This window comes from Galeopterus variegatus, unplaced genomic scaffold (assembly GCF_000696425.1).
Source record: "Galeopterus variegatus unplaced genomic scaffold, G_variegatus-3.0.2 Scaffold598, whole genome shotgun sequence".
In the NCBI taxonomy this organism is placed as follows: Eukaryota; Metazoa; Chordata; class Mammalia; order Dermoptera; family Cynocephalidae; genus Galeopterus; species Galeopterus variegatus.
This window is the reverse complement of record NW_007726709.1, coordinates 485,985-495,466: the sequence shown is the minus strand read 5'-3', so window position 1 is coordinate 495,466 and position 9,482 is coordinate 485,985. Positions and strand designations below refer to the sequence as shown.

At 58.2% G+C, this 9,482-nt stretch overlaps 2 protein-coding genes across 10 annotated transcripts in view; one reads left to right on the top strand and one right to left on the bottom strand.

The window, feature by feature from the left end:
• The first annotated feature begins 10 nt into the window (after window positions 1–10).
• On the top strand, window positions 11–3,808 carry CCDC24 (coiled-coil domain containing 24). 3 transcript variants are annotated; one of them, XM_008570381.1, is made up of 9 exons: window positions 11–72; window positions 198–356; window positions 581–756; window positions 876–989; window positions 1,720–1,794; window positions 2,358–2,412; window positions 2,877–2,946; window positions 3,057–3,135; window positions 3,220–3,808. In XM_008570381.1, exons 2-9 carry the CDS (start codon window positions 231–233, stop codon window positions 3,455–3,457), a joined length of 933 nt encoding a protein of 310 aa, XP_008568603.1. In that variant the 5' UTR covers window positions 11–72; window positions 198–230; the 3' UTR covers window positions 3,458–3,808. The 3 variants fall into 3 exon arrangements, with proteins under 3 accessions (XP_008568603.1, XP_008568602.1, XP_008568604.1); XM_008570380.1 differs by having other exon boundaries at window positions 37–112; XM_008570382.1 differs by lacking the exon at window positions 1,720–1,794 and having other exon boundaries at window positions 37–112.
• A 156-nt stretch (window positions 3,809–3,964) lies between these two features.
• Window positions 3,965–9,482, bottom strand: part of SLC6A9 (solute carrier family 6 (neurotransmitter transporter, glycine), member 9) — a 32,039-nt gene continuing 26,521 nt past the window's right edge. For 6 of the 7 annotated variants that reach the window (XM_008570384.1, XM_008570385.1, XM_008570386.1 and 3 more), the window contains 7 exons: window positions 9,344–9,447; window positions 8,763–9,000; window positions 8,538–8,672; window positions 8,334–8,433; window positions 8,144–8,244; window positions 5,150–5,320; window positions 3,965–5,037 (listed from right to left, as the gene is read on the bottom strand). In XM_008570384.1, coding sequence (XP_008568606.1) covers window positions 4,843–5,037; window positions 5,150–5,320; window positions 8,144–8,244; window positions 8,334–8,433; window positions 8,538–8,672; window positions 8,763–9,000; window positions 9,344–9,447 — 1,044 coding nt within the window. In that variant the 3' untranslated portion in view covers window positions 3,965–4,842. The other variant, XM_008570388.1, reaches the window with a different exon arrangement.

Here is a 9,482-nt window from a genome sequence, read left to right as displayed (position 1 = left end):
GGCCCGGCTCCCCGGAGCGGTGGCTAGAAACCACGGTCCCCGAGAGTCAGCCGGAAGCGGGGCGAAGAGACGGTGCGTGAGGCTGGCGGCTCTGGACGGGATAATTCCAGCCGTGAGGACCGGCGGCGGAACGAGGGCGGGGTGCGGGCGACCGCTGTCCCCCAGTAAATTCAGCGCTCCGACCTCCCATCCCACAGGTCTGAGCGAGGGGACGGCGGCGCGGGCTGGCCATGCTCCAGGACTCCCCATCGCTGTGGGAGCTGGTGGAGGAGCATGTCCCGCTCCCGGAGCGGCCCGAAGTGAAGAGGATACTGGGGGAGGCGGCGGTGGATCTGAGCCTGGAGCTGCGGGCGGAGGTGGGGGGTGGGAAGGTGGGCCACGCCCCAGGCCTGCCCCCAAACTCGGATGATTTCCCACCTCTTCCGGGTCTCTGGCCCTGCCGGGTAACTCCCGAGATCTTGTCGGGTCTCACTGCCCTTGCCCTCTCCCGGTTGACTCCGCCTAACCCTCGCCCCCCCAGCACCCCTTCACTCCTGTCACCTTCCTCCTCAGTTACAAGGTGTCCCAGCTCTCCTTGCAGGTGGTGATGCTACGGGCGCTGCTCCAAGAGGCTCGATCCTCCCAAGCCCCGGGCTCCCGCCCTATCTCTGACCCTTCCTCCCTTCTGGCACCACCGCCCGTCCTAAGGAACCTCGTCCGCCAGGAACTCCGGCAGCTGCTCCAAGGTCTCCGCCACAAGGCTATCTTCGAGGGCAGGTGAGACCCTTAGGCTTGAGTCTCTTCCCAGACATCAGATGGGCTAAGCCCCTGACAAGGAGTTAGGGTGGCGTTTCCTGTGGTTTTCTGAAAACTTCCTTCATGTGCACCTTCTACAGGGACCAGACCCAGGCTTGGGCCCGGTATAGCCCTAGGGTCCTGCGCTTTGCCTTGGAGGAGCCCAGTTGTGATTTACCAGAACAGGAAATATTCCAGAGGAGAGCTGACCCCAGGTGAAGTGGTGGTAGGAGAGGATGGATCTGTCCCAGCTTGGCAGAGGGCCCCAGCCAACCAGTAGGTCACACCTGGCCCAGTGGAGGAGCTCCCGGTCTGGGGCCGGATGCTTTTACAGCCACTTATGGTAGGGACCTGTACATGAGGTCTACAGAAACTCAGAGACACCAGCCCCACCTGGGGCAGGCAAGGGTTCCTGGAGAAAGTGACTGATATGATTTGGGTCTTGGAGTATGAGGAGTTTTTCAGGTGGCTGAAAGAGAGAGGAGCTTTTCGGGAAGTGGGAGGAAAGGAGGTCATGTCCAGTGGGCAGTTTTTCCTCAGGCCTAGAGAACAGAGCAAGGGCTGGGGAAAGCTGAGCAGGAGGGCGCAAGTGGTATTTACAGCTGGGACTGAATGAGATAGGTAAAGGGGAGCTTGTTCATGAGAAGTGGGTGGCAGCAGTTTCTTACTGTAGTCCTCACACAGCTCTATGAGGTGGGCGACGTCTCCATTTTGCAGATGAGGAAACTAAAGTTCAGAAAAGATAAGCGATGTGCCCGAGGTCACATACGGTGAAGGTGTGGCAGAGCCTAATTGCAAACCCAGGCTCCAGAACTCCTACTCTTTGTACTATATTATGTTGCCTTTGTGAGAAAAGACACAATCTTGTCTAGAAGTGGTATTTGTGTCCTGAAGGCCTGGGGTAAGCAACACGGGGAGAGTGATAATGACTTCATCTGCCAGCAGCAGTCACAGGGACCTCAGTGTCATCAAGGACCAACTGAACATGTCCAACATTGATCAGGTTGCCAGACACCTGAGGTGAGGCCCAAGGGCACCTTAATGTGTGCAGGTGTCATGGATGCAGGACAGGAGACAGGCATGGAGCTTGAGGTGCTGGGACTGGGACAGAAGAGAAGGGAGGCAGCATGCCAGGTGGGGAGACCCACATGCGTCAGGCTGAGGGGCGGGAAGAGCCCATTGCTGCGTAGTTAGTGAGGTTGTTACCTGGAAGTAGCCAGTACACATGCCAGTAGGGCCATGGCCCTAGGATTTTTATCTTGACACAGGGGAGCCACCAAAGGGTTTTAAGCAGGGAGGGGCTGTGATGTCGGGGGAGGATGGAGGCAGGAAGAGTCCAGGCCCAGTGCAGTAGTGCAGAAGAGAGGGTGGTGCCTGCCGGTGGGAGCTGTGAGGAGGGCAAGAAGACACATCCGGAGGGGCTGGAAGTCTGTGTTGGGACCAGGCAGCAGAGAAAAGCGTGGGCTGAGAACAGAGGGGCTGGAGGGGCTCCTGGTGAGGCCAGAGGTCAGTGCATGCAGTGGGTTCAGCTGAGACTTGGTCCTCTGGCACCGGTCTGGCTGCCATGCTCCCCCATGTCCCAGGGACCTCCTGGAGGAGGAGTGTCGCACCTTGGAGAGGGAGATCCCCACCTTGCAGGTGAGCTGCAGCCCTGGGCCTTCCCCTGAGCCTCTCTGCTGAGTGCAGACATACGCACTTCTCACCTGGGTGTTTGGGACCCATGTTCATGTGTGTCTGCGTACATATGTGTATGTAAAGGTGTGAATCCTGTGTCCATTTGTCATGTGTGCACACTTGTGTGTACGTTAAATCCTAGAAGCTCACAGTGCTGCTTGAGCCCTTATGTCCAGCGGTAGCAGTTTTAGGTTAAACTGCTGCATTTGCCCCAGGTCTTTTGCCTTTGTCCTTTACCTAAGTCTAGGTACAGGCCCAACCAGCATCTCGCCAAACCTGGAAGGGCTGATGTTCCCTCTTGGGGCTGCCCTCTTGGTGGCTGGGCTGAGGAGGCTTCCTGGGCCTTGCCCTAGGGATCTTGGCCTCTGTGTCCTGCCCCACCATGCCCCTGCCTTAAGCTGGGGGCACTGACTCAGCTTTCCCTGCAGCACCGCCTAGAAGAGGAGTGTATGCGAGTGCGTCAGCCCTCCCAGGCAGCCCCAGAGCCCACCCTGAGAGGTGAGGACCCTAAGCAGGCCCCAGGGCCCCTAGCCTCCTGCTCCCTGCCTCACTTGTACCCCCCTCCTACAAGAACTGGGCACTGTGTCTCAGTTCTATCTCTCCTTCAGAGCTAAAGGAACAGAAGAAGGCCATGGAACAGGAGCTGCAGGCATCTCTGGGGCCTTCCCATGTCTCTCCCAACCACAGGTAAACCAAAGCAGGTAGACATCTGAGCAGGCTGGGCTGAAGGGTCAAGCTGCTGTTGCCTCACATTTATTCCTTCCTGTCCAGGCAGCGGCCCTTGGGGTCCTCCATTCCGGGCCTCAGACCCTTTTCCTGCCTCCATGGGGCTGCTGGAGTTTGGGCTGAGCCTCTCCAACTCCACCTGCCTGCCCCTCCTTTGGAGCACTGTCCCCAACCTCGAGGCTGGGCTGCCACCTGCCGCTGGGGACGGCAGCTTCAGTGCAGCCCCAGGGAAGAGCCAGCTTCCACACCAATGTCCAGTATGGCACCCCAGTTCCCGACCTGAAGGCAGGTCACAACGCAGGCTCCTGCTTCTGCTGGAACTTGCCCATCTGCTGCTGCTGCTTCTCAGCCAGCTTCAAATCGTCTTAGATGAGCTTTTGCCAGGACCCCAAGGCTGTCTGTCTGGCCCTTGTCTCATCCCCTTGCTGGGTTCTGGGTGTCTGGGGCTGAGAGGCTGGGCATCTGTCCCAATCATCAAAGCCTTTGGCCTTTTTCCTCCCAGGCCTCCACAAAGGCCTGGCAGACAGAGGTCCCATCCCAGCCCTGACTCTTTCCCCCCGGGGGACCCAGACAAAGCACAGCAGCAGCTCAGAGACAGGAATAGAAATTTCATTAAAATCTATGGACTTTAAAATCCTAGTGGTGCACGGATGGGCAGGGGTGGGTGGTGCACCGTTATTGCTACAGAGGATTAGAGGTGGCGTGGCAGGGGCTGTCACTGCACAGAGGGCACAGAGGACGGACAAATGGACACTGCAGGTCTTGGGAGAAGGAGCTCTGGCTCCAGAAAGGGGATGGGGACACATGGGCTGGGGCCATTTGGCACATGAATAAGGGCAGCACGTTTGGGAAGACTGGGCCTTTAGCCTGGTAGAGGAAGGGCCAGGGGTGTCATGCAGGGTCCTTCCCCAGGGTTCTGGGCTCAAACCTCCTCTTGAGTGGCCCCCACCCCTGGCCCCCAGAAACAAGTGCTTTGGGCAGGCTGCTGGGTCCTGGGCCTCTGCTGGCTGGGCCTGACAGCCAGGGCTGGAATGAGAGACAGAGCAGCCGAGTGAGGTGCAAGCAGGCCTGGAAGACAGATTGGACACGAGGCTGGGGACAAGGGGCTGGCAACCACAGGTAATACAATTTTTACAAAAATAATTACACAGATAAACAGGGCTGGGTGCTATAGCCTGACAAGTAACACTGCACAGCCCCCGAGCCCCTCACCCTGCCCCATGATAGGAAGATCCAGATTTGCCTGGGCAGAGACTGGGGTCTACTCTGAGGGCAGGAACACTGGTCACAAAGGTGGGAGGCCCAAGGAGAGGGACAAGTGGGGGGCCCACCCAGAACCTCAGCTCAGGGTAAAGTGTGAGGGAATCAGGCCATGTAAAGGCTGTCAGGCCCCTGGGGACCTGACCTGAGACCCTCCAAAGTGCTTCAGGCCCCCCAGCAACCCTCCCATCACAGCCCCCACCCCCAGCTGCCATCTTGGCATCCAAAGGATGTGTAAACACTGGGGACAAGAGCACGAATGACCACACTAGCAGTGGTGGCCGAGGTGACAGCAGCCATCCTGGCCAGGGTGCAGCAGGAGGCAGGCAGTGAAACCTGTCCACTGCCTCCCCAGTCTCTGTGGTGGGAGCACGGGGTGGGGTGGGGCCACTCCCTGGGCAGCTGTGCTCATATCCGGGAGTCCTGGAGACGGCTGGAGCCATTACTGCCCACGATAGGGATCTGGGCTTTGTCCGGGTGCAGCGGCTGAACCTCGAACCCATCTTCGGGAGAGGGGGCTGTGGTGGGGGCATAGCGCCCAGTCCGGTGCTCCAGGAGGGCAGGGCCCCAGTCTCTGCTTGGCTTTGTGGCATTTTTCAAACGCTGTGTGACAGGTGGGCATGGGGGGCAGAGCAAGTCAGAAGGGCGCCCTTTGGCCCTATCCAGCCACCCCCTCCCATTTCACCTGGCTTCCCAGCCTGCCCCCAGCCCTCACCTGGAGGAGGGTGTCCCCATCTGTGCGGCAGAGCTGGAACAGGGCGTAGAGTGGGATGCAAAGGACAGAGGACAGAGCCATGAGGAAGCCGATGGCCACGGCCCAGCCTGGGTACTGGTAGTGGTTGTAGGTGATTGGCCGGTACTGGATCACCGTGAAGACGAGAATGAACTGCCAAGGGGCAGGGATGGGACCCTGAGTGAGGCCTGCCCAGAGCCTGTCCCAGACCCCAGGCCATCCCTCCTATCAGCACCCCTTCCTCTTCAGGGCAGTGGAAGAAGCAGGCAGAGCCAGGGGTCGAGGCATGGTGGGCAGGTGGGCACCGTGGAAGGGGCGAGGGCGATCTTTGCCGAAGTCCTGAACTGGCCAGAGAATCAAGCTGCTGCTGCTGCTGCTGCCTTTGGATGTCAGTCAGTTCTGCTTAAAGTCTCACAATGGCTCCCTATTGCCTACTGAAGTAAGGCCCAATCCCTGGCCTTTTACCTTGCAACGTGACCTCAGCTCGTCTGGCCGGCCACATTCCCCTGCCTCAGTGTTGCAGTCCACCCAGCGTTTCCCACCCTCTCTGTTTATTCTGGGGAATCACCCTCTGTGTCTTCCTCTGTCAAAACCTGTGCCAGTGCCACTTCCTTCAGGAAGCTGCTCCAGATTTCCCTTGCCTCCTCCTTCTGAAGGGCCTCTTGGTGGCATTTTCCATCTGCTTCCCTTAGAGTGACTTTGTTTACTGTTTCTCATAGACCTGAGAACTCCTGGGATCGCATCAGCTCTGAGTCTCCAGTGCCCAACAAAGTCTGGCAGTCTCATGTGCTGGTTTGAACTGATTTGTGTGGAGAAATGGATGGGGACATGGGAGAGGGGAGGGCAAAGCCCTCTGTGTTGATGGCTGGGGAGACAGTGACATTCAGCCTGGAGAGGCTCCAAAGGCTGGAGATGGTGAGGGTCAGGCTGCAGATGTTCCAGGGAGCCTCTTTGGAAAGAGACAAATGAGATGGGAAATAAAGCTTGTGTCCACAACAAAGGAAGCTGAAGGAAGCAGAGACATGGGCAGGTGGCCTGCGGGTCACAGGAGGGCCTGGGTGTTTGCATGCGGTGGCCGGCCAGGAGGGCTTAGCATCCTCCTTCTCAGTCGTCAGCTGTGTCCTGGAGCTTAGGCTCCTGTGGCCTTCCTTGTGACCAAATTCTAGAAGGCAAGACCCACGTCCAAACTGGGGGACCTCTCTTGGGATAATGTGTAATGGGAGCTTATGACAAGTTTCCTGAATGGAACTAGATCCTGATGTGGGTGTGGACAGCTGCGTGTAATGGGAGCTTATGACAAGTTTCCTGAATGGAACTAGATCCTGATGTGGGTGTGGACATATTCCCTTATTTGAGCTCACAAAAGGATGGAGTTTGTCAAAAGAGCTTTCCAGAACTACAAGTATAAAGAAGTAAAACTCCCAAAGAAAGCATGACTGCCCAGAAACAGATGTGTCCACAGAGCCTGTAGTCCTCACCTTACCATACCCATAGCCAGGCTTACTGGGCACAGAGAGGCCACTGCCCACTCTGACGCCATCTCTTGGAGACATGGGACCCAGAATGGGGCTGCCCCTACACACCCTTCTTGTTCTGGTCTCCTTCCTGCCTCCTGCTCTTGGCAGGTGCTCCCAGGTCTCTCCCCAGGGCACAGCCTGTTGGGAGTGTGGGAGCAGCCTCCCTCCACCCGCAGAAGGCACAGCCTCCCCCCACTGCCGGGAGACTTCCGCTCCTCCTGCTTCACAGCGGGGCCAGTGGCCAGAGCTGGTGCCGGTGCCTGTGCCAGGCTCGGGAGCATCCCACACCCCATGTGGTGGAGGCCTCAGCCCTCCACTGGCCTTTTATTCAGAACTGTGAACCGGCGAGCAAGTCCAGTGCTGGGCTCCCTGTGGCACCGAGGAGTTGAGCATGACAAGAGCATGACTCTAAACACTGCCCGGGTCACTGGGCTGAGCCCTCTGACTTCCACTGGGAGGCAGCCTTTGCTCCTGTCTGTGAACCACATTTCCAGTGCTGTGCTGGCCCAGCAGTCAGGCTCCAAACTGGACTACCTGCTCTGATTTGTGGCTCTGCCTCTTATTAGCTGTGTGATTTTGGACCAATTACTTAACATCCCTGTGCCTGTTCCCTCATCTGTAAAATGGGATAACAGTTATACCTTGGAGAGTTGAATTACAGGGGTTAATACAGGACAGTGTGCGGAGAGTGCCCGGTTCCTTGCCATGATGGGATGCTACCAATTCAGCTCCTTCTTGGGAGTTTTCCTGCTGTTGAATATTCATGGACCAGAACTCCCCCTCCCAAGCCAGCCCACTTCACTGCCTGGAAGGCTTACGAAGTTGCCCCCATGCCAGCTGACATCTGACTCCTATAGCCTGCATCTACAGGTCCTGGGGCTGCTTCTGGAACATCACACATTCACACCACATATCTATAACTCCCCCTCCCAAGCCAGCCCACTTCACTGCCTGGAAGGCTTACGAAGTTGCCCCCATGCCAGCTGACATCTGACTCCTATTGCCTGCATCTACAGGTCCTGGGGCTGCTTCTGGAACATCACACATTCACACCACATATCTATCTGCTCCTCCTCTGTGAGGGACTGGGGAGATGAGATCAACGAGGCAGACAGAGGCTGACAGGATATCAGCAGTGACTGCTGAGGCCCCCTGGGGACCCCAGGCAGGAGCCCAGGGAGGGAGGACTGCCTCACTAGAGCTGCTGCAGCGCTTTCCCTCCGAGCCTGGGTGATGTCTTCCTCAAATGCAGGGCTCAACATTCCCTTCCAACCTAAGGCCAGGCCTGCCTCCCCACCCTCCCTGATTATCCAACCTCTCTGAGATTCTCAAAGGCCGGAGTTGTGGGTGTGGAGCTCCGGCCAGATGGATGGGCTCCTGCTCTCCCTCCACAGCTTCCCAAGAGAAGGACACTTGGCTGAGGGGTGGCAGGGAAGGGAGGGGCCGGCGAGGAACTTACAAAGATGATAGCTGGAGAGACAAAGCGCCAGCAGATCTGGAAGAAGAAGGGTGGAGGGAATCCCAGCATCATCTGGATGTCCTCGAAGTAGTTCCGGTGCCCTGGAGAGCGGGGGAGTCAGAGTGCCCAGCAGGCCAGCATGGGCAGGCCAGGGGCTGGGACGCAGGGCCACGGAAGCTTAGGCACATACCGTAGATGTACATGATGGACACACACATGATGCAGGAGATGACAACCAGGGAGAAGCTGGCTGCGTAGTTGTCCATCAGCAGCAGCCAGTAGATGCCTGCCTGTGGGCCAGCGGGCAGCTGAGCCGGGGGGCTGCAGTGTGGGCTCCCCCACTGTTCCCCACCTACCCTGGCAAATCCAGCCTGGCCTGGCCCTCAGTTCCTACCTGGCTGGTGAGGGGGATGCCCAGCAGGAAACCAGCCACAGCCACAGCCAAGGTCACATAGGTCTTTTTCTGCAGGATCCACTCATTGCCCACCTCATCCACGATGGCTGTGACCAGTGTCTCCAGGAGGCAGAACTGCAGGATACAGGGCCATCAGAGCAGAGGCCTGCCTGCACCCCTGCCTGCTCCCTCCTCAAGCCGCTGGCCACATCCTGCACCTCGTACCTGAGTGCCCAGCCCCAGCAAGATAAGCATGAAGAAGAAGAGCAGGGACCACAGCGGGGAGATGGGCAGCAGCGTGAGAGCCTCGGGGTAGGCCACAAAGGCCAGGCCAGGGCCGTGGTCTGCCACACGGGACACGTCTACCCCCAGGTGGTTGGCCATGAAGCCGAGGATGGAGAAGATGACGAAGCCCGCATAGACGCTGGTGGCACAGTTGGTGATGCTGATGATGACACTGTCCCTGATGGGAGGAAGACACAGAGAGTTCAAGAAGTCTAGCTTGCTTCCGTTTCTCTGATTTGGGCCAAGAGGAGATGTAGAGACAGAAAACGTTCTAGGAACAAAGGTGCCCCCCAACTTTTCTGGTCTGCTCTTGCCCTTTTTAAGTGAGCCTGAGGCTCTTGAGTCCTCACAGACCCCTAGGACATCACTGTCCACATCCCCCTTCTCTCTCCTGCCAAAGCTTCTCTCCCCATTCTCCCAGGACCTCAGTGATAGGGCCAGGAGGGTCTGGGGAGCCAGGATCAGGCTGCAGAGAGGGCAGGGGACAGGGGCAGGCTCAGGGCAGGCAGGGAGCTTCTCACCGGTAACAGTTGTTGTGGAACTTATTGTAGGAAGCCATGGTGATGAGCCCTCCCCAGGCGCAGCCCAGCGAGTAGAAGATCTGGGAGGCGGCGTCCCCCCACACCTGCAGGAGGGACGGGCAGGCGAGGCTGTGGTCAG

Bases quoted from the DNA above. Each gene is read 5' to 3' on its own strand.
- CCDC24 (XM_008570381.1), top strand. From the start codon at position 231: ATGCTCCAGGACTCCCCATCGCTGTGGGAGCTGGTGGAGGAGCATGTC. The intron at 357-580 runs GTGGGGGGTGGG...CTCTCCTTGCAG, and splicing joins GCCTGGAGCTGCGGGCGGAG to GTGGTGATGCTACGGGCGCT. The intron at 2,413-2,876 runs GTGAGCTGCAGC...CTTTCCCTGCAG, and splicing joins GGGAGATCCCCACCTTGCAG to CACCGCCTAGAAGAGGAGTG.